Here is a 24,424-nt window from a genome sequence, read left to right as displayed (position 1 = left end):
TCACAAGTATGTTTAAGCAATAGAGACAGCCAAGTAGGCATTCTCATTGGGTAAAGTTTATAAAACAGACAAGATTGATGAAGCAGTTTGGTTGGTGGATGATACTTCCCAGCTGTGCTTTTTAGACTGTCCTTACATAATTTGGAAATATTTAACATAATCTTTCGTCTCTTATTAACACATTCCTTTTTTTTTCTTTTCTTACACTCTCCTAAGCTAAAAAGATAAATAGCAGGCAGCATGATTCTTAAGACCATTCCCTCTCCATGCTTCCTTTTTTTCTCCTTTTCAGTGTCAGGTAGCTCTCAGAGAATCTCACAGCTCTCCACAGGAGACACACTGCTCCTATGTTAATTCAGAAGTTATTTCATGGTGAGTTGAAGTCTTTGGGTCCTTTGCCTTAAACATTGTGAATTCAATGTTGGTACCCCACTCAGAGTCTTTTGCTTCTTGTCTATAATGTGTATTACTGAATAGTTCAGAATCCTTGTATTTCAGAATTACAAATGGCTTTAGAAATTACCTAGTCTGACCCAACTATGCAAAATGAAATATCGGTCACGTCGTTTTATGCCTGATGGAATAATTCCCAGGCAGAACCTTGGTGTTTACATAGCATCAGCACAGAGGAAAACCTAACTGGCTAGGCTAGTAACCTTGCTTATCAGAGTGGAAGAAGAGATTTCAGAGAAAAGTATTTATAGCCCTGAATCATCATTTTGTTTATTTACCTTCTCTCCCTAGCCTGTTTGGGCTGTCTTCACCTGGTTTTAATTTTTCTTTAGTTTGCTCTTAGCTCTTTTCTCAGTCTCTCTTACTAAATCCTCCATGATGAAGAGGCTTTTAAACAGGTAATGCTTTAGCATGGGTTTGGCTCACTTTTAAGGCAGTTGTGGAAAAAATATGTTTGGGATTGTCAAGGGGGAAAATGTTTTGGCATTTCAGTCTTTCCTTGAAGTTAGTCCCCACCCCCCTCCCCCCGAGGCATTATGGAATGCCCCACGTTAGAGTGCCAGAGAGGATTGCTGACCGTAGGCAAAAATTAAATGAGTTTATCTGTTTTCATTGCTCAATTTCAGAATGCAGTATGGTAAAAAAAAAAATTTGGACTATTTATAATCTTTTGGATTTAATCTCTGCTTTTTTTCACATCTTTATTGGAGTATAATTGCTTTACAATGTTGTGTTAGTTTCTGCTGTACAACAAAGTGAATCAGCTATACGTATGCATATATCCCCATATCTCCTCCCTCTTGCGTCTCCCTCCCACCCTCCCTATCCCACCCCTCTAGGTGGTCACAAAGCACCGAGCTGATCTCCCTGTGCTGTGCTATCTATTTTACATTTGGTAGTGTATATATGTCCATGCTACTCTCTCACTTCGTCCCAGCTTACCCTTCCCCCACTGTGTCCTCAAGTCTGTTCTCTATTAATCTCTGCTTAATCTCACATTTTTTTCTGTAGAAAATGTGTTGTCTTTAAAAAATAACAAGTGTTTGAATGAAGCTGTGTTCCTAAAATATGTACTATTCTTATGGATAATACACTTTATTGCAATAAATACATTTAATATTTTATTGTCTGCCCTTAGAAGCCAAATGTCTCTGAACATCTGATTTGGGGATCTCCATTCACATATCTCATGATGGTTTCTTTTACCAGTTAATTTTAAAAAGCAATCCGCTGGTTTAGTTTTTCAACATATTATATTTTACAACTTCACCTTCCCTTGGCAATGTGTTCCTTTTCCTTATTCTGACATTCCCATAGTTTCAAGCGGCTCTCAAATTTGAGCAGATTTCACAATTGCCTGGGGAGCTTGTTAAAATACAGGTCACTGGTCCCATCCTCAGAGTGTCTGACTCTGCAGGCTTGGAGGCTGGGGCCGGAAATTTGCATTTCCAACAAATTCCAACAAATTAGGTAATGCTAATGCTTCTGTTCTTGAGTCCACACTTTGAGAAGCACTGATCTAGATAAAGTATTGTAAAAGATGGAGCTAGTATGGACTAAGGTGGTGCGTGGTAGTGGAGACAGAGAGAAGTGGATGAACTTGACACATATTTAGGAAGTAGGATCCACGGGGCTTGTCCATGGTTAGATGGGAGTGATGGTGAGGTGTGGGAAGGATTCAAGCACGTCTCTGAGGTTGGTAGCTTGAACCAACGGATGGATGTAACAGAGTACTGAAATGGGAAGTGAGCCGGGGTGGGAGGGTTGGATCGTAGTGAGAAGTCATAAATTCTATTTAAAGTTTAAATAAAATATTTTTATACATCAAACACAGTGCCTGACATAGAGTTGATTTTCAATAAATAACATCGATATTACTGTTATTAATACCTTTCCTTTCAAACTGAATAGCCCTTATGACTCCGCCTTGCCAGAGGTAACCTCCCAGCCCTTCCACTCAGCAGCCACGTTCCAGGGCTAGGAATTAACTCCTTTATGTGACCCAAGAGACAGGTATGAACAGGGAAATTTTATAGATACCACCTCGTGGTATGAGTGAATAGGGGGAGGGAAAGGGGGGACAAAGTTCTAATTCATAGAGAATTGCTGCCTGCATTTTCACACACAACCTCATAGCAACTGCATTAAGGAGATGAACTATCCCACTTTACAGATGAGATAAATAACTTGCCCAATGTCTTATAGAAACCTGAGTGAAAATTCAAACTGGGCTCTGTCCTGAACCCATTATATTTGTGTTACTGCCAAACTCTACCTTTACTGCCAGGCAATAGATTTTTTTACTTTTCTTATGTCAGAATGATGTCCTAGGTAGGCTGCAGGCAACACCCTGCAGCTTCTAGACTGGTGGCTTTTAAACTTGTAACCCTGCCGCATAGTAAGAAACAATTTTTTACAAAGCAATCCAGTATTTGCATTTATATGTGTATGTGTGTATGTATGTACTTACGTGTTGCACGCATATATGTGCAGCTGTATGACTGACACTAATTTTCCAAGAAGTACCACTTATTGCGATAGGTGCATTTCCAATATTTACTTTCATTGACTGCATTCTGATAGTTCATTGCAATAAATGTTTATCAGAACCCACAGAATTGATTTCAGTCAACTTTTGGGTCTCTGCTAGGTGTCTAGAAAATTCTCTTCTAGATCCCTTTCTGTCCTTGGAAGTCACTTACCAACATCATAACAATTCCACAGAGCTGGATGAGGGAGAGCCCTGATGGAAAGAGAAAAGGAGAAAGCAGGATTCCTGTGTGTATACTTTCCCTATACATGTCTTTAATGGCACATCTACACTTGCCCACCTTACAGAGCTTTGTGGGAATCAAATAAATTACAGCATAGATGAAAGAACTTTTAAAAGTCATCAAGTCATCTGACTTTGATTCTGCTCAATATAGTTGTGTCCACTTGGAGTGATCATTCAAGTTCTCCGGAGCCCATTTCTTCATCCTGAAAATGAGGGATTTGATCCAGATCACCTTCAAGGCCCTGTCCCGCCCTCATGGGATATAATTCTATTACAAAAAGCTCTTTGTAAACAGTACCCTGTGGGACTCTGAAATAGTTTGATGATGATTGTGATGTTGCTAATTATTCTTTATATTTTGTTAAAAAGCCCCTGAAGGAATTTTTGGAAGATTGACGTTAACCAAAGGAGAAAACACTCAACTTGGGAGAAGTAATCAGACGCATTTTGAGTAGAAGCATCATGAAGCTGATAAGCGAAAAGGTTCAGCTTCATTTTTCAGATGGTCAAAAAAATTATTACGTACTACAAGTAGAAAAATGCTCAAAATTTCATATTTATGTACAGACAGCAAAATTGTAGGTACCAACATTCCCCCTCAAATGTATTACTTATTTTCTTATCCATTTATTAGGGAATGCCAGGACAAGGAGCTTAAATATCTAGGGTAGCTTGATTCTCTAAGTACCAAAATGCTGGCTAAGATTTAGTTATATTGATATGTGTGTTTGTATTGTTGCAAAATGGTACCTATCTTTAGATGACTCTGAAATATAATATCACCTCTGAGGAGGTACATGGCAATTCGTGTGGCCTTGCCTCCTCTAGGATGGGAAAACTGCAGCACAGGAAAGTGAAATGCTTTGCCCTCAGGTGATCTGATGAGTCTAGAAGAAAGACTCACGATTGGTGCTGGAGAGTCCTGCCCCGACCATCCTGCTTATTTGGCTTCATGCTCAGTCACTTGCCAGAAGGTGTTGATGCAGAAAACTAGCCGCCCCCAGTAGAAGCAGCACTGTCCTTTGTATTTTCTTTTTCTTTTTCTTTTTTTAAATATTTATTTATTTATTTAGGTTGCGCTGGGTCTTAATTGTGGCTGCATGCAGACTTCTTAGTTGCAGCATGCATGCGGGATCTAGTTCCCCCACCAGGGATCAAACCCCGGCCCCTTGCACTGGGAGCACAGAGTCTTACCCACTGGACCACCTGGGAAGTCCCTCCTTTGTATTTTCTTGAATTGAGTAAGGTACCACATGGCTAATACATTGAAATTCTTAAATATACATAAAATCAACTCAATGGTTATTTTACCTTTTCCTATCATTCACTTATTTTCATGTCTTTATAGATGTAATAATAATAGTAATAATAATAAAGCCCACCAATGCTTTAATGAATTTATTTGGATTCCCAGCATCTTAGAACACGCACCTGACCTAACTCCAGCATCAGTCCAGGGAAAAGCACCAGGCCTGGTCGTACTGACTCTGCACCCAGCACTCCACTTCAACACAATGCCTCCTCACTATCAAGGGGAAACTTTTGCTTTCTTTTTCTTTGTCATCGGGGATTATGCGTATAAATTTAAATACCTTTGGAAAAGTTTTTTTTTTTCAATTTTTTTCAATTTTGAACTTTCCTCTAAGGGCTATTCATCCTTTGGACCCCGTAATTAATGCTTTAGGAGGGGAATTTCGAGGGACGTGATCTTGTACCCCTCCTTTCATGTGGGCTCAGAAGGAAAAAACAACAACAGCCAGAGCCCTCTAAAACAAGCAAGGGCTCTCTCCCTGGGGCACCTCACCTGGGTTTTTGTACCACTCAGTCCTTTAACATAGGGGCAATTCATTGTAGTTTCTGAACTGTTTCACAAAGTGATCAATCACCAGATCCGATGTGACGTGGACTGTCATCTCCCAGGGAGAATTCTGAGTGGTTTTTAAAGAAACAATCACAAAAGGAGAAATGCCTCTACAGGGCTATTTCCCTCATAAAATAAATCCGTCATGGATCTTGTCCTTAGAAAAACACACACGGGGCCCCAGGTGTGTTGGCTTAATGGCTACAACCATAACATTTCCTTTTGAAAAAGGCCCTTCCCTATGCCCTTACTGTAAAGGAACCATTAAAACCCAAAGCGCATTCCCCCTAAATAGCTGCCACCCCTAGCAATGCATGGCATTGTGGGCGCCCAGGAACCAAAATGTCCCCCCTTGTAATAAACAAGATACAAACAATGGCTCGTGCCCAAGCTTTCACACTTGTTTTTCCAAGTCTCGGCTGCCAGAGGCGGAGCTGTAATTCCTGAGGTCGCTTGACTTCAGGAGGGGCGAGGTGTGCGGGGTAACTACACTATTTGGGAACTCCTTCGGCAGGAGCAGCTTAAAGATTAACTTTCTCGAGTTTCTGTGACCAAAACTGTTTCAGTGAATAGCGTGATTGGAAACTTGTGCAGGCGGGAGACAGCAGCGCGGCCGCTCTTTCAACAGGCGATTTGTTCTCCTGTCTGTGGCTCATTTCCATGCAAAGAGCCTGACATCAGAGCACCTTTTGTTGCTAAACGCTTTCTTTAGCATCAAGGGGAGAGAGTCATGTGGAGCTGGAAGAGCTCATTTTGAAGAGAGGGGGCCCGGGAAGTACCCTCCAAGTTCCAGAGGCGCCGCGGTCACCCCGCGGGGCCCTGCCCAGACTTGCTGGAAGAAATGAGTCTCGTGCCTAGTTAGTCTGTCCCCGTCACAGGAAGAGACGCCTTTGCTCCGGCTTGCATTGCTTCTGGGCTGCCAGAATTCCCCGCCGTAAAACTCGGTGGTGCGAACTTTGCCTCCTGCTACCGGGTTGCCGAGCCGAGCCGTGCCGAGCCGAGCCGAGCCGAGCCGAGCCGAGCCGGGCTGGGAAAGTTTCTGGACCTGTCAGCCGCGCGGCCCGTCGCCACCGAGAGCCGAGGTGCGGGCGCCTGCCGGGGGCCCCCGCCGGGTCGGAGGCCGGGGCCGTGGGGGATGCGGCGCGGAGGCGCGGCTCGGTGGTGACGCAGCGGGCGGGGACCGGCGCCGGGGACCGGGCGCGCACGGCTGCGGGGCCAGGGCGCCCCGGGGACCCGGCCATGGAGGAGGACGCGGGAGCCGCCGGCGCGGCGCCCGAGCCCGAAGCTGAGCCCGCGCCGGAGCCTGAGGCGGGCGCTGGTCTGCCGGAGGCGTTCTCCCGGCTCTGGACCGACGTGATGGGCATCCTGGTGAGTTACCTGGAGAAGCGGAGGCGCGGGGAGGGCGGGTCGCGGGACCCGGGAGCAGGCAGCCCCCCGGCGCCCCGGCGCTCCCTTCGCGCTCGCGGACTCGACAAGCCCACCCCTCGGGGTCGTCCTTCTCCGGCTCTAGCTCTTAGGGGGTTAAATACACACGGTTTAGGATTTCAAACCCTAATTAAAAAGATAACCAGCCACAGATCACATCAAAGATATATTTTTTAAACAATCGGGTATGATATTCCACAGTTTAATCTGGGACACCTGCTGAGAAGTTGGTGTGGAAAAGACAGAGTCCTTCAAAGAATAGATGTAAATAAATACTGTTTGGCTGATGTGCTTCCACAGTTGGATTTGGGAAGAGGCTGATGTTACTGATGTTTATCTCTTCACCATGTGTTGTCTGACCAGGAGAGGAAAACAATTATCTCCTTACTCAGAACCACAGGAAAGTTTACTTTGTTTGCAGTTTTTCAACTTGTAGAATTACAGGATATTTGTTGTTATGTGTTTGGGACTAAAAACAATAAGACTTATTTTTCTAAATCTGTATTGTCATGCATTTTGAAATGTCCAGTAACTAAACCCGCCTGTGGGTTTGGCATAATTTATGAAAAATAGTTTTTAGGCATGGAGGATGAAGGTTTAACTTGTTCAGGGTTCAGCGCCTTGAGGAATGAGTAGATTTGCTTTGGTGGAGCTATAGGTAGGCAGGTAGACTGGAATCAGATGGGTGGGGTTCTTACAGTCAGACATCTTACTCCACACATGAAAAAGTCAATTTCAATGGAAAGATTCGGAATTGGGAGTTGTGTAGATCATTGGAAGAGGCTCTAGATTTACTTGGAGTTTTTTTTTTTTTTTAAATTGGAGGAGGTGTAGTTTATAGAAAACTCTTCTTTGGTAATGATGAAACCATTTTTAGCACCGTAATTAAGCTCTTGGACTTTGGAGTGAGTTAGCCTGGATTCAAATCCCAGCCCTCCCATTGACTGACTGCATGATCTTGGCCAAGGTACCCAACTCCACTGACCTTCTATTTCATCACCTGAAAAGTGAAGCAAAGATTTGCTTCTTAGGTTTTCTGAGATTTAGCTAAGCTGATATATAGCTAGTGCTCCATACTGATACATAGTAGGTGCTTAATAAATAATAGCTCTCTTTCTATTTTTTTTTCTTGCAAATGATCTTGTGTCTCAACTTTCCAGACATCCTAAAGTCCCAGTTATTCCATTTTCAGGTGTCCTTTGGTATTTATGATTATTCCTGTATAGAGAGCCAGGGAAGGTTGGTCAAAGATTTCTATCTGCTCGTCTCACTCTCCGATATTTTAATTAATTTATTTTTTGAAAGCAGATTTATTCAGGGAGATACACACTCGATAGAGTGTGGGCCATCTCAGAAGGACTCTCCAATGTTTAAAAAATACATATTTAAAAAATTTTTAAGTTAACGCTTTTTGCATTTTCTGAACATTACTGATGAATATGGGCCTTCAGTGAAATTCCAGAAAACCCGATGAACATATATAAAAGTTGTGGTGATTGATAGATTGTTTTTTAAGTTTATCAAGCAGGAAGCTTATCTTGTTATTTCTTGCTCAGGTCTCACTCTGTAAACTTTCAGGCACTGAGAAAATGGGCTTGATGACATCACATTGCATCCCTTACTAGGCTGTGGGCTGGGGAGGGAAGGGTTAGAGATGCTCTCTTGAACTGAAGTGTGGGCTCAGGGTCGTTTGGGGGCCGGGGTGGCATGGACCACCTTCTGAAGATTTGCTTTCCCTTCCCTGGCAGATTCCAGCGCTGTTGGGTCAGTTGTAGCAGAGTGTTCTTTGGCTGAGTTAGAAGATGGGGTGGGGCTCAAGAAGCCCAAACCTGTTATTCAAAAGGCAAATGCAGGAGAAAAGAAAATATGTGCTTCTTACAGAGCTAATAGTTCGGTGTGAGGCTGAAAGACTGTCCCAAACAGGGACAGGACAGTAAAGGACAGTAAAGACTTACAGGACAGTAAAGATGGTCCCAAACAGGTAGTGTTCACCCGTGTTTTCCCATCTTTTATAAGGTCTTATTTTGCTTTAAGTCTTGGGCATCAAGATTGTTCGTTAGTGAAAAAGTAGACAAAGGACATAGATTACCTGCTGTCCTTTGTACGTGCCTCTAAGAAGTCACCAGGGGAAAAGGATCTTTATTCTGCTTTTAGAAAGCTGCCCTCCAAGTGTTTATAAGAAACTATATCTTCAGAAGAATGTATCAAGACACAAAACTGACAGCTGACTTTCTCTGTTCTTACGGAGATAAAAGACACCATTTCATTCATTTTGTATTTAAAATATGGCATTTTGCAATCATCTGTCAGCCTAGACAGGTTGACGTGACTTGATCCCTGGCACATACACATTGTTAGTGGCAATGTCAGACTGCGCCCCAGTTCTCTGACCTCCACCAGTCAAGAGCCTGATGCCGTGATGCTCTGTAGTTAACTATCCCAGATCAACTTGGTAGAAGTGTAATGACATCCAGTCATTTTAGGCAAATGCTATTTGGAAGATTAGGAGAGTAGAGGTAGTACGGGAATTATACATCCAGACATCATACTTAGCAGATTTCAGGCACAGTTGCTACTTTATTTCTTAGATTCTTCTTAGTGTAAAAATGTAAACTTCAAAGCTTATTAGGTTAAAACTTTTTCTAAATGAATGAGCACAGCCCCTCTTTCCCGAAGGTGCAGTACAGCGAGAAGCCCTCGGCACCCCTTCCCCCTTGGATTTTGTTGGTTCTAACCCGGGGAAGAGGGAGAGTGTTGCCCCAGAGGCATTGATCTCGGTAAATACAGGATGGTTGTTTGAATTCATTGGGACACATTTTACATTTAAATTAATTCAGTCCTGCCCAGTTCAGCACCAATCAGTTGCTCTTATATAATTGCTAACAAAACGCTTATTTAGAGAAGTAATAGTATAATTTATGGCATGAAAATGTTTGAGTGTGTTGGAATGAATAAAATGCTAACAAGTGAATATGTAAATAGAGAGTTAAGAGAAAATGAGTTTACAAAACCACTATCAATGTGAGGGCCTGGAGGGCATGGTCTGTATTTCATTCATTCTTCTACCTGCAGGGCTTGGGACTTACTGGGTGCTGAGAATGTGCTTTTATTGAGTGAAAAAGGAAAAAAGTATGTACTCTTAAATGCAGGAGCCACTTCAAAATACAGTTCTGTAAAGACTCATGCCCCGCCTATAATGGGGCGCATTTATGAAGACTTTAATAAATTCTGCTTATGCCAAAGCTACCACTTGGACAGTTGCGTCATGCATATTTAAATCCTGGCACTTCCACTGAAAATGTAATGGCAAATTGCGAAATGTTTGTAAACCCTGAGCAATTAAACCGTGGCCTTCTTGCGAAATACGCTATTCTGTTCTCTAACTCGGCAACGTGTGGTCTGCCTGGGTTTTCAAAGCCTGTCACCTTTCACGATGACATGCTTAGACTTTTGTTGAGAAGTGCAGAACAAGTTAGAATCCTATGGGATTCTACTCTTTTATCTTTACTCCCTGGTTGCAGACAAAGCATTCCTTTTTCTTTTTTGGGGTGGGGGAGAGTAGGTTTTTTTTAAGAGTAGGAATTGCTGAGGTTATCAGATGAGGTAGACCATGTTTTCAGCACCAAGTATCCATTTGGTAACTTGTGATGGTTCATAAATTTTTCCTCCAGAACTCGAGGACTTCTTAAACGCAGAATCAGGCCTTTAAAGCTACTTGTTCTCACTGGGAAGGGAGAGGAAGGGAGTTAGTGAGTGACTATTGTTTGCAGGATCCTGCAAGATGCACCTCCCCCAAACCTTACATTTCCCTGCTATGTTCCTACAATTTACACCCATTTCCTAGCAATGCTTAGAAAATATCCATTGTGTAGACAAACTCTACATGGAGGACCTTCCCCTACTCTTAATTCCTATTCAGGCTACAGAAAAGAATGTAGTAGGTTTATCTGTTAAGTTTATCTTTAGGTTAAGTTATTGGCTAGGTTCATTCTGTTTAAGTTTAGGGCTAGGTTCATTCTGTCTTGCTGTTTACTGAAGTCCTCTTCCTTAAAAGACCCTCCTTTTGCTCTGTATTTTTGGGCAAAGTGTAGGGGAGGGGAGGTGTCAGTGAGATCCCTAGAGGGCTTTTAAAATGCAAACTCCTTTGTACAGACCAGTGTGTAATTTACATATTCTCTGGGTGGTGTCTTAGGTAAGCCCTTCAGCTAATGACTTAATTTTTTAGGTCTTGGAATCTGAGAGTCAGCCCCAGTTTCCAATATTCTGACTTCATCTTGATTTTTTTGTCCCTGGTAGCCAGCTGAAAGCCTATGGCTTTTATATAAGTAGAGAAATTGCAGGGTGATGTAGCGGAAGACACTGACTGAAGAGACCTTGGAAGTGAGTCCTCAACTCCCTCATTTAGAGAGGAGGGACGGAAGGGCTTGAGGCAGCAGCGTAGGAACCAGAACTCAGACCTCCCGATTTCACTTCTTTGCCAAAGTTAAGTCTACGGTTCTGGCTGGGGTCCTTAATTTGCTGTCAAAAGAGGCTCTGGGACTTCCCTGGCTGTCCAGTGGTTAAGACGCCGTGCTCACAATGCAGGGGGCACGGGTTTGGCCGTCTGGCCGTAGGGGAACTAAGATACCACATGCCCTAAGGCGCAGCCAAAAAAAAAAAAAAAAAAAGCTAAAAAGAGGCCTCTGCACTAAAGCGACAGTTCATGCTCCCCATCTTCCCGCATCCTGCTTTCATTTGCCGCTCTCTACCCTGTAACCCTTCCCTCTTCCACCTGGCTTGTTCTGCCTCCTTGTTCACCATCGTTGACTCTCAACTTCCAATGATAGAGTGCAGCAACGTGGGGAGGGGAAGGCAGTGCTCACAGGGGCTGAGTCCTGGTGCTGTTCGGGGGCCCATCCCAAACTTACCTTAATTGGTCCTCTCACTGTGACCAGTGAGCATTATTGTCCCCATTTTACAGTGGAGAGGTAAACGTGCATGTCCTGAATCACACAGACAGTAAACAGGAGCTGGGATTTGGATCATGTGTTATTTCCTGGAAATTAACTCCTAGTTGCAGTTTTATAGTTCATTCTTTCACATCTCTATCGAGACATCTATTGACTGTCAATCTTTTTTGCTTAAGCTATTGAGCTAAGTACTAGCCGCACATGCCCCTGACTTCCAGAAAGACAGTAGTTCTGTAGGAAAAACAGCATCCACTGTCCCTCCCCTAAATACCCAGTCCTGCGGTGTAGTGTGCAGATCGCCCCAAAGAGCACAGAGTTGGGGAGGGTTGGCGGTGGTGCTGGTGCAGGAAGCCCTGTCCCAGAAATGCCTTTCAGTTTGGGCCCTGGCAGTGAGTAGGCTTTACCTGATAGGTGTTTCCCAGTGAGGGCTAAGCAGGAAAGAAGAGAGGAAGGGCCTTCTGGGCAGAGCCAAGGGAAAGAAAGATGGGAGAGCAGAGAGCACTGAGGTGGGTGCCAGGTCCTGAGTGCTGAAGTAGCTGGAATCATTCTGTAGACTTCAGTGAGAAGCCATTGCAGAATTTTAAACTGACATGTGTCATGATCACTTTTTCGAAAAGTGACTTTTGGGGGTGATGAATTGGTGATGAATTTGGAAGAAGACTACTTCAGTGCTCCAGGCAAGAGAAGATGAGAGCTTGGATTAAATGTTTATGAAACATACCAGTTTATCTATCACCTGGCTTCTATTAGTCCCCATATTTTACTCTATAAGGAGTCAAGGATTGCTCATGGTAATTTACTTTTGATAAATTCTTTTAAGCTCAAGAGTAGGCTGGGTTAATGCAAGAGATTTTTAGACATGTTGTAGTGTTGTGATTTTTTTTTTTTTCATTCTAAAGAAGAAGTATCTATCTTGACACATCTATGTGTACACATATCTACTTACCTGTCTCTCTATACTGGAGTAAATGATTTGGTTCCTTAAAGAGGGGAATTATTTATAACAGTATACACACAATGCTATAGCTAAATGATGTTTAATACCATCTTTTAAAAGCTACTTCTAGGGACTTCCCTGGTGGTGCAGTGGTTAAGAATCTGCCTTCCGGGCTTCCCTGGTGGCGCAGTGGTTGAGAGTCTGCCTGCCAATGCAGGGGACGCGGGTTCGAGCCCTGGTCTGGGAGGATCCCACGTGCCACGGAGCGGCTGGGCCCGTGAGCCACGGCTGCTGAGCCTGAGCGTCTGGAGCCTGTGCTCCGCAGCAGGAGAGGCCGCGATAGTGAGAGGCCCGCGCACCGCGATGAAGAGTGGTCCCCGCTCGCTGCAACTGGAGAAAGCCCTCGCACAGAAACGAATACCCAACACAGCCAAAAATAAAAATAATAAATACATAAATAAAATTTAAAAAAAAAAAAAGAATCTGCCTTCCAATGCAGGGGACGTGGGTTTGATTCTTGGTCGAGGAACTAAGATCCCACATGCCGCGCGGGACAACTAAACCCACGTGCAGGGATGAAAGGTACCGCATGCCACAACTAAGACCCGTCGCAGACAAAAATTAAAAAAAAAAAAAAAAAGCTAATTCTAGAGAACAGTGAAATAGAGGGATATATTCAGTTGGGCATATTGATCCATAAGCAAATCTGTAGCTCAGTTTTACAAAGGACATAAGAGAAAAACCTATAACTAGCAGTTTACTTAATGTATTCTTTTTAAGAGTAATTTATGCTTCAGACTTAACTATCATAATCCCACTGTGATATATGATGTGCTTACCCATGGTTTACACACATTCTTTGCTTATGGTAGAAATAAAATTATTCTCAAAATAATGAATTTAGATGGATAGAGGCTAAGACTAAGAATTAACTGTACTATTTAATACCAGTGAGTATAGACTAAGACTAAAAGAATTAACCAAACCTTTCGACTAAGTTTGAGATAAAATGTATTTTTATGATGACCTGGATTTGTCATTTCTCAGATGGTATGCTCATTTATTTATTAATTTAATTTGGTAATGAGACCTGAAATTTGTGGGTCTGTTCCTCATTAGCTTTGCTCCTAGGCAGCTGTCTAGTGTCCCACCTTTTGTTCCATAAGATGTTTCACTGGGTAGCATTAATTCTCTATGAGTTGAGATGCCTCATAGAGATAACCTAGCTTGTATTTTTTCTTGCTTGTCAAGCCGTGTAATAGAGATGACTCCCGCATGGAGATTGGAGACCCAGGCCTTAGAGTATCTTAGAGACTTGGAAGACAAAAGCTTGATAATAAGATAGTTTTTCCTCTCTGTAATCCCTAATTTTTTCTTTTCTGAAGAGATCTCCTATTGTCTTTCACCTTTCTAAGCTGATTGGGAAAAACATGAATACGTTTGAGTTTATAATGACTGCTCTTTAGACTTTTGTTCCATGTGTCCATAGAGAAAATTTGTGGCTCTCCTTGGTGTCTTTGACGTAGATTTGATTCATGGTTTATTTTGTTGCTTCATCCGTTGTTTGTTTGGTTTTACAGCAAGTAGTGAGTGAGGAAGGTCCAGTGTGTCTGCACATCACTCTGTGCCTGGTTGTGGCTGTGGCTTCATTTTCTGTCCTGGCATGCAGAATTAAAAGTGGAATTACAAGGGAAAGAAAAAGAAATGCATATAATTGTAATTTTAACTAAAAGTATCATTGAAGGACAGAATAAAAAAATTTTAGTATGTATCCTGAGCCCTAGTTACTTTAAAAATTTATCCTAGTTAATTTTGGGGACTTGAGTACTTTTGCCTAAGACTTGCTGTCAACCGATACATTTTTCACACTAGAGCTAAAAAATGTTTTTATGCTTGTTTGGGCGCTCTTAAAAATAGGGTGTTTCAATATTAAGTTATTTGTTATAAAGAAGAAAGGAATATTCTAGTTTAAGAATAAGTATCTTCGCTATAGGCTTACATCCATTTTCAGAGGATTTTAAAGGCCACACTTAAAGGTAAACCATTAACAATTTTACAGATGTCCTTCTTTTGGATATGCACAGGGTTAAAAAAAATTTTTTTTTTAACAAAACAACGAGATACCCCTACACACCTGTAACAATGGCCAAAATCTGGAACACTGACAACACCAAATGCTGAAGAGGATGTGGAGCAACAGGAACTCTTGTTTATTGCTGGTGAGAATGAAAAATGGTACAGCCACTTTGGAAGACAGTTTGGCGTTTTCTTACAAAACTAAGCCATATTTTTACCATCCAGTCCAGCAATTGCACTCCTTGGTATTTGCCCGCAGAAGGTGAAAACTTATGTCCACACAAAAACCTGCACACAGCTGTTTATAGCAGCTTTATTCATAATTGCCAAAACATGGAAGCAACCAAGAGGTCCTTCAGGAGATGAATGGACAAATATAGTGTGGTGGAATATTATTTAGTGCTAAAAAGAAATGAACCATCAAGCCATCAACAAATGTGGAAGAACCCTAAATGTATACTACTAAGTGAAAGAAGCCCACCTGAAAAGTTTTTTTATTCTGACTATATGATGTTTTGGAAAAGGCAAAACTGTGGATACAGTGAAAAGATCAGGGGTTGGAGGGAGGGAGGGATGAATAGGTGGAGCACAGGGGATTTTTATAATGATGGATAGATGGATGTACAACACCAAGAGTGAACCGTAATGCAAACTTTGGATTTGGGGTGATTATGCTGTGACACTGTATGTTCATCAGCTGTAACAAAGGTTCCACTCTAATGAGTACGATGGGTTTATTTCAACACCACCAAGCGATTCTCAAATTCTCAGTGGACACTGACGGAGTTTGCCACAAATTAAATTCATGTCTGACACTATCTACTAGTGTCAGATCCCACAGGTTAGGGGCTCAGTCCCAAAGACTGTCCCTATTGCAGTTGCCAGTCGCAAGTCCAGATTGTTATTTGTGCTTCTGAACGACTGGCTATAAATTGGAGGTTCCTGTATCCCCCCTAGGGTTCCATTAATTTGCTAGATCAGCTCACAGAACTCAGGAAACCAATTTACTTGTTAGATTAACCAGTTTACTTACTAGATTACTGGTTTGTTATGAAGGGATATAACTCAGGAACAGCCAGATGGAAGAGTTGCTTAGGGTGAGGTAGGTGGGAAGGGGCGAGGAGCTTCCATACTCTCTGGGGCACCACTCTCCCCGAATCTTCACGTGGTCACCAATCCAGAAGCTCTCTGAACTCTGTCCTTTTAGGTTTTTATGGAGGCTTCATTATGTAGGCATGCTTGATTACATCATTGGCCTTTGGTAACTGAACTCAGTCTCCAGCCCCTCTTCCCTTCAAGGAGGTTGGGGGGTAAGGGTGGGGTGAGACTGAAAGTTCTTACCCTCTAATTACTTGGTCTTCCTGGTGACCACCTCCATCCTGAGGCTATCTAGGAGCCCCAGCCTGTGTGCCTCATTAGCATAAACTCAGATGTGCTCTGAAGGGATTCCTAATGAGTGACAAAAGATGCTCCTATCACTCCAAATTCCAAGGGTTGGGAGCCCTGTACCAGGGCTGGGAAGAAGACCAAGTATCTGTCTCCTGTAAGTCACAATATGACAGTGGGGGATATTGATAATGAGGGAGGCTATGCCTGTTTGAGGGTAGGAGATATATTGAAAATCTCTGTACCTTCCCTTCAACTTTGCTGTCAGTCTTAAGCTGCTAAAAATATGAAGTCTTAATAAGAAAATAATAATTAAATTTTTTTGTTGTTTTAATCAAGAGACGGGTAACAGAATGAGAACATTTAAAAACAAAAAAATTGATTAAACACCTCTTAGAAAACTTAGAAAACTGAAAGGTTATTTTGTGAGGGAGTTAAGAGCAAAGGAAGCAGTTCAGAGTGGCTTCAAATCCTGGCTTCAGCATTTAGTGGACCTGTGACCTGGGTGAGTTCCTTAACCATTCTATGTCTTGGTTTCCTCATCAGTAAAATGAGAATGATAGCCACTCACATTATTTGGGTTTGGGTTAATTAAATCACTAGAACTGTGCATGGCATATGGTAAGCAGATCATAAATGTTCGTTATTATTAGCTGTTAACGGTTAAATCTCCTTTAGTTGGAATATGAATTAATTTCCCTTCATTCTCATCTTCAAATGGAGTGATGATCTGATTCCACATGTTCAATTTAGGATTGATATTAACTATTGATTTAATGTATGTCACATGTCCTTTTTAGAATACACAATTTAAAAACAAATGCATAAATCTCTTCAGAGTATTCACTTTCAGGTTTCATGTTAGGAAACGGGTGTTAAAAATGATCTGTATACTCGAGAGAAAATGTATGAAACTTGTGAATAGGCACGGTTTTCTGGAGGCAAGAAGGTATTTGTAATGAAAACATATTTTCTGTTTAAATTGTGTTCAGATTGCTATTTGCAGTTCTCTTGTGACTAAGTAGCACAATAATATGAGATCTTTTTAATAGTTGACTTCTTAGAAACATGTAAAATATTGAAAGCATCCACTTAACTAATGATTTTATTTTTTGAATGCTGGGCTCATGTAGATGTACTAAATCTACTTTCATTATCTTGAACTTTTTTGTGAAATATTTTCCCAGGGTTTTATTGAATTAACCAATGTTTTTGTCAGGGTTGCTAAACATTCATTCTGTATTTTTGCATCTTAATTAGGAATCTTCCGTCTCCAATCAAGAAGTTATAAAAGCGTCATACGGTAGTGTCCCCACCAGAGCCCAAAGCAACCTGCAAACACATGTTAGTGTGAACATGATAGAAAATGGGATTGCTTGTGGTTTGAGAAAGATTATTATTATTATTAATTATTATTATTATGCAGTATGCCACTTATATACATTTTAATTTGGGGGTAACTTCACTATGCATCTGTAGAAAACATGAAGGAATTTGAAACTTTGGGAAAGTCTGTAAAGACGAACACTGGATGCTGGAAAGATAAGACATTTCATTTTTAAAGCATATTTTATCATGAGATACAGTTTTATTGAAAACGTTCCACAAAAGTGTAGCCTTAGGACATAGTCTACCGGGGAAAGGTCATTAATGCCTCTGCAGCATTTTGCTTCTAGTTACGTAACATGTGGTGCCCAGGTGGTGACTTAATGAAAGCCCCTCATAACACTGGTGCATGGTAATGATTTGCCCTGATTAGGATATTATGAAACTGAGGCTGTGCGATGAGCATTAAAGTAAATAGGTGTCAAATGATTCATAAAAGGTACATGAAAGATACACTGAAATCCACACGATGTAACTTCAGCACTAGCAGAGAACTATGTACTGTTTCAAGAGACCAGAATGTCAGCTGGTAACCTCCACATTCTATATCAAAGCACTCTTCCGCTTGTCACATCACCGAAAGACTGCACATTCCAGAGCTTGTGTCTTTAGAAAGCCGGTTATCTTCCATGGTGGAAGAGCTTCCATAGAAACCGGAGGGGAGGCAAGTACAACTAATACACTCCTTAGACATCAAGAGATTTTCAGCAGGTCACATCCCTTACTCTTAAGAAGTGCTGCTCTAGAGATTAGATGATAATACTTACATCGGCATATAATTCCTTACATTTCATGGTGTGTCCTTTACATGCATCGACTGGTTTAATGCCCTTATAGCTACCAGAAACCCAGCCTTGTTGGCAGCGACAATTCTCTAGCCTGGTGAGTAATCTAGGGTTCCTGGTTTCCTTTTCAAACACACTGACATTTCACTGCCCATATTTCAATACCTGTAATTCAACAATTTCTGGTTGATTCTGGCTTCTGTAAATTCTAGGCTTCTAAGTTTTCACCTATTTTATCTGTTAATTAGAGGTGAAACTTTGAAGTTATATCTTTGCAAGTATTTTCAAATGCTCCTCCGAAGTAGACCAGACCCAGCTGGATGTGGGCTCTGCTATCTTTTGAGCAGAGTTTGGGGGTAAAGCCAGAAAGTGATCCCTAGTCTGGATTTTCCCATTTTCTACCCAGGCTACCTGGTCCCTGGGGTCTTGGATGCTATAGGGTGGGTCAGTGTGGCAAACACCAAGACTTTGCAGGCTCACCTCTTCCAAGGAGGCAGAGAGAAGCACAAACGTCTGGTGTCTCATTGTTACCAGCTTGCCACAAGTTCTAGAAAAGCCAGACTTTTGTTCTCATGGCTTCCAGTTCTTCTACTGTGGAAAACAGGAAGGCCCACTTTCACAACACTGGGAAAAGCAGACTCTCCTATTGTCAGCCAAAAAGTTTTGCAAGCTGCAAAAGAGTTTGGTTTTATGACACTAGGTTTACATATTTTTTTTAAAAAGTCAAGATTTGTAAAAAGACACGCAAACCTTTCATTTGTATGCCTGTGGACTTACTTGCAGACAAGTCTAAGGGTGTTCTGTTTCAAGTCCTTACATATAAAGAAGAAAATCTGGGACAAGAGTTGCTCAAGGGCGCTAGGTTACAGATGGTTCCAAAGGATCAGCCGAAGACCAAGTGAACAAGCCAAAGCAAGACTGGTTTAAATTCCTGAATTTGCTAGTTAGGTCAAGATAAGTAAGTACTGAATTAGGCAATGTAGTTGGCAGCAGGGACTGATGAAGCTCCAAAGGTTGTTTTGGTAGAAAAATGACAACAAAATGAATGAGGGCTGGGGGTAGTGACACACTACCTTCTGGTGTCCCCTGAAGATCTAAATCAAAACAAGTTTTATTAGTGCAGAGAAAAGCATGCTGGTGTTGCTGCAGTGCCTTGGATGTGACGTTAGTCACAGCTGTACAACTAGGGATAGAGCCAACATTCTGAAGTATCTGTTAAAACTAAAGGCGATCACCTTTTTTCCTTAATTTTTAAGTCACTACTTCTTAGACCATTAGCAGTCAATTAATTGGTTCTTTGGCTTATGGTTTTCTAACGCTTTGTGTATCTATTGTCCTTGATGGGACTTTTATTTAAAAAATATAAGCATATATTCTTTGTGGCAATGTAGGGAGAGTGTGCAGGATAGAATCAAAAATTTTTTTCTGCAAACTAAAGGAACTTAGAAATTCAGTTGTCAGCGGATTCTTTGGAGGACTTCTGTATTGATTCCTATGCAGCTCTACATTCCACGCTTCCTTGAAGCTTCAGAACTCGGTGGATAGAACAAAGAACATTCTGTGGTTTGCTACCTAGTCACCCATTGTAATTATTTTTTTTTCTCAAGGAATTTGGAGGTTATATTTTTGTGCAGTAGTTGGAATATTCTTTGAAACGTGACTGCCATCAAGACTTGTTTATAAAGCCATTTTAGCAAAGATACTATGGGGCAGAAAGAGAATAGTAATAATAAAAATAGTATTGTTGGCAGCTGATATTGACTGATTGATCATATACTATGTGCCAAACACTGTACTAAGCTCTTTCCATGCGTTATCTCATTTCATTGTCCCTATAACTCTGTGAGGTAGTGGTATGGGTTGAATTGTAGCCCCCCAAAGAAGATGTGTTAAAGCCTTTTTTAAACTTAACTAATTAATTGATTAGGTTGCGCTGGGTCTTAGTTGCCGCAGGCGGGCTCCTTGGTTGTGGCTCGCTGGCTCCTTAGTTGCTGTACCCAGGCTCCCCAGTTGTGGCATGTGAACTCTTAGTTGTGGCATGCATTTGGGATCTAGTTCCCTGACCAGGGATCGAACCTGGGCCCCCTGCATTGGGAGCTTGGAGTCTTACCCACTGCGCCACCAGGGAAGTCCCTTAAAGTCTTAACCCTCAGTCTTAATCTCAGAATGCAGCCGTATTTGGAAATAGGATCTTTGTAGATTTAATCAAGTTAAGGAGGTGGTTAGAGTGGCCCCTAATCCAAAGTGGAAATTTGGACACAGACACAGGCATACACAGAGGGAAGACGACGTGAAGACACATGTAGACAGAACTATATGAATATGGAGGATTAGAGTGATGCATCTATTAAGCCACGGAATGCCAAAGATTGCTGGCAAACCACCACAAGCTAGGAAGAGGCACGGAAGGATTCCCCTACAGGTTGCAGAGGAAGCGTAGCCCTGCTAAAACCTTGATTTTGGACTTCTAGCCTCTAGAACTGTGAGACAATGCATTTCTGTTTCAAGTCACCCCAGTTTTTGGTACTTTGGAATACAGCAGTCCTAGAAAACTGATATAGATGGGCGCTTTGTTATCTTCTTTCTACAGGGGAGCAGCTGTTGGGAAAAGGAGGAAAGTATAAAGAAAGCAGAACTTTTTCCAGGAAAGTTTTAGTACTTTGCACGGACCAATACCTTGACCAGGAGGAGAAGGAAAATTGACAAGATAGGTAAACAGTGAGCTGCAGTGAGAACCTGACCAGGGCAGCACAGACATCTGTGCAGCAAACGCTTATTGGCTTTGGGTGGTTCCGCCAGGCATGAGGAAGACTGACTCCTCTATTCCTCTCCCAAGTGCTAGGGAGTAACAAGAGGGACGAAGGTAGAGGGAAGTGTTTCCTTCGTGATGGTCCAGCATTTCTCATCTGATGAGCTCAGGAATGAAGTGGACTTGGGAAATCGCATTATGTCCCATCTTCTCACCCAAATAAGCCCTCAGGCCAGTGCCTACAGCTTTTCCCTCTTCTGCTCACCATTATTATTACTGTTTCTCTCTCTCTGTATTATATCTATCGAGAAAGAGAGAGAGAGAGAGAGAGAGAGAAAGACGAAAGTGAGGGGAGGATGGGCGGAGATGATAAGGAAATGGAGGCTTAACAAGGCCTTGCATCTTTGTTGTGAAGTGATAGTACTGAACTAATCCTCCAAAGAGGACAACACTTCCTTGCTCCTGCCCCCATCCCCATCTCAACCACTACCCAGAAGAGAAGCTGGGAGAGGGTGTGGAGACAAAACAGATTGTCCCATTGGTGCTAGATTTCTTGAACTGATTTCTAGGGTGGGGCAAATAAGCTGGGGGTGGGAGGAGGGTCAGAGAATCTGGCAAAGGGCTTTGGGGGATGGGGCTACATGGCCCCCAAGGAATGGTGGTGGTGATGCCGGTAAATATCAGGCTGTACTCTTTCACCCTTGGGCCACCCTTTGAATTTTCTGCCCTCCATCCTTCAAATCCAGTAAGAGGGAGATGAATCATGGTATTCCATAAGGACTATATTAGGAAAGGAGTGATAGGGGTTTCTAGATGAAAACATTAACCTCTGCTTGAGGCTTCTCCTGGTACCATTTTATTCCCCTGGTCTTTGAATGTAGAATGCCACAGGTATCTTAGCTATGATGTAAGATTTGAGTAGTCAGAAACCACTCCTTGCAGGATTGCTGAGAGTTAGGAATGAAAGTAAGAGAGGGTATGGAGAAAATGGAAATAATTTGTAGTGTGTTTTATTCTCTGTGGATTCTTTACTGGACATTTTTTTTTTTTTTTTTTTACTGGACATTTTAATTAAAATCTTGTGGGATATTCATCCTAAAAGGTTCAGACCCCTGAACAAATTAATTTTAATCCCCACCATTTGTTCAGAATAAATGCTTTCAGAGAACTGTTTTTGTAAAGTGCAATAAAAATGAATAGTTAGGAAAATTAAATTTCCTACATCATCTGTAGCCCATCCTGCTGGTAATGGACTGCTCCCCATAGTACATTACCATAGATTACTTTTCCAACTCTAGTTCAGTGATTCAAGCCAAAACCTTCATCACTTCCCTTTGGAGACTATTACACAGCCCAGCAGACATCCTATTAAGAAACTTCTGATTTGCAGAGGAAAAGGAAAATTTTAAAGTTGAGACTGAGAAGGAAGATGATTCATGGTCCCAAAGGAAGAGGGCTCCTGAAGTTTTCAGAGATGGCCCCCAGCTGCCACACCTTCCTTTGGAAACAGACTCACCAAGGGGCCTCGGGAAGTCAGTGGAGTGAGCACGTGGACCAGAGTGTAGTCCCTTAAAGGAGTGACAGAAGAATCAGCAATCTGGAATCAAGCTCAGCAATGGGTAAAAAAGGGTATCAGACACCCCATTAATGTAATGTGGGAGTTAAAGATGCAAAAGTTGGCTGCCCTGAGCGCATTTAGAGTTTGTGATTCAATATTCAAGAAGAATAAAAAACCAGAAATTGCTGTAGTTGGGGCAGGAAATGACTTAAGGCCAAAAGGAAGATCTCTGTTGGTGCCTGGTCAAGGTGAGGGTCAATTCTGGCTGGTGGCTCTTGTCTGTGATTGACGGGCTTGCTGACACAGGGATAGAGTGATAGCATTGTTCCCAAGAGTTTTGACAGCAGCAAACACTGCAGAATGCTAACAATGAAACACGAAGTCAATACAATATTAGTAGAGGTCTCCCCCCAACTCTCCATCCCCCACCCCAGGCGCCATCACCCACCCTCCCATCCAAAAGTAGAGTGTTCCTGAGACTTCATAAGCTGAAATGGCGTAAAGTGAAGAAGCAGTTGCCTTAGGATACATCTTGCTAACAGATGCACGAAGTACATCTGTTGACCTTGGAACAACACGGTGGTAAGGGGGTCTGACCCCCGCCTACCCCCATCGAAAATCCACGAAAATCTGCATACTGCTATCTCTGCCTCAAAAACAAAAGAATTGATAAATGACTCACCCAAGGGCAGGAAGCTGCAATGGGATGGAATCAGGACTCAGACCCTAGTTCTTTTGATTCCATGTAGTGTGATCTCTCGTTGAACACAAACTTTTCCCTACATTTAGTTAATTTAAAGATCTGTAAAGTAAAAATACAGGTACTATATTAATTGAAAAGAATCCACATGTAAGTGGATGTATGCAGTTCAGTTGTGTGTTGTTCAAGGGTCAACTGTAAATCGAGGTTAAAGCACAGATGATCAGACCCAGTTCAAAGCTATGGCGTCTTGAGGCTGAGAAGACTGAGTGTGGTTCCCGGGGAAGGAGGTGTGCGCTGCAAAACATACACTGATCTTAAATTACCCTTTTTGCCGTTTTCATAAAAGTGGAAATCCTCTTTGGGTTTCCTTCAGTTAGCAAGAACAGGGCCTAATGCAGGTCTTTCGTAAACGTCAAGTGGTGTAAAGCGAACTTTTGCAAAGCGAGGGATACTTGTATTATAAAAGACAGCACATTCTACGATTTATAAAACTCTTTTCTCCAAGTATTTTACCGTGTCCCCTTTTGACCAGGCAAGTTCCTGACTGTCATGCTTCACTGGTTTATAATTTACAATTCTGGACTGTTTTTTTATAGTAGATCTCGTGATGTGGCAAAAACAGTATTTTTCTTCTCTGAATATGCGTTAGCACCCACTATTTGTATCACTCATTTGACATTTACAGTCTTTAGGAGGCCTATTAGCCATTTTATTTGTTGGATCGAACTCTTACTACCTTTTTAATTTTTAACTGAGACCTGCTGGGGGGGCCCAGGCGCTCCCTACCAAGACGCTGAGGAGGGTGGTCACAGTGTAGATGTCGCCCCTGCTCCACCCCATGCCTGCGCTTCTCATTAGGAATTCAAACGCTGTATCCTCACTTTCCTTAAGCACCTTCTCCATCTTGCTGCCCCTCGCTGACGTGGCTCTGTTAAAGGGAGCTTCAGTGGAAGAAGAGATGGGGCTAGAAAGAGATAATTTTTTGTTTTAATCTTTTGTGGGATCTTAGTTCCCCAACCAGGGATCAAACCTGCGCCCCCTGCAGTGGAAGCGTGGAGTCTCAACCGCTGGACCGCCAGGGAAGTCCCAAGATAATTTCTGAGGAGGGGATGTTTACCAGAATGAAGAGGCCGTGCCCCGGAAGTTAGTTAGAAGGTGTAAGCACGAGAAAGTGTTGGATACTTGGGAGGAACAAAGCTTCAGAAGGCACAAGAAGAATTTCATTTACTTGGACGTTTTGTCCAGACTTGGGGAGGTGATGGCAGGCCTCTAAGTGTCTGACTTAAAATGTCTAGACCCTGTGTAAAAGCGTGACCGGTATGTAGGTTTGGGCCAAGGACGGCTCTTTCCTTACTTGTGTAAGTATTCATCACTTATTTT

The 24,424-nt window shown here is 42.2% G+C and overlaps 1 protein-coding gene across 6 annotated transcripts in view; it reads left to right on the top strand.

The window, feature by feature from the left end:
• The window catches only part of SASH1 (SAM and SH3 domain containing 1), a 308,428-nt gene that overhangs the window by 113,377 nt on the left and 170,627 nt on the right, over positions 1-24,424 (top strand). For 2 of the 6 annotated variants that reach the window (XM_059941028.1, XM_059941029.1), the window contains exon 1: positions 6,270-6,458. The exons of 2 other annotated variants lie outside the window; for them this stretch is intronic. In XM_059941028.1, coding sequence (XP_059797011.1) covers positions 6,330-6,458 — 129 coding nt within the window. In that variant the 5' untranslated portion in view covers positions 6,270-6,329. Of the gene's footprint in view, positions 1-5,951; positions 6,459-24,424 lie in introns of those variants that run through there. 2 more of the 6 variants (XM_059941032.1, XM_059941033.1) reach the window with 2 other exon arrangements.

The sequence above is a fragment of the Balaenoptera ricei genome, chromosome 12 (assembly GCF_028023285.1).
Source record: "Balaenoptera ricei isolate mBalRic1 chromosome 12, mBalRic1.hap2, whole genome shotgun sequence".
Classification (NCBI taxonomy): Eukaryota; Metazoa; Chordata; class Mammalia; order Artiodactyla; family Balaenopteridae; genus Balaenoptera; species Balaenoptera ricei.
Note: the sequence above shows the minus strand (reverse complement) of the source record. Positions and strands in the feature narration are given on the sequence as shown.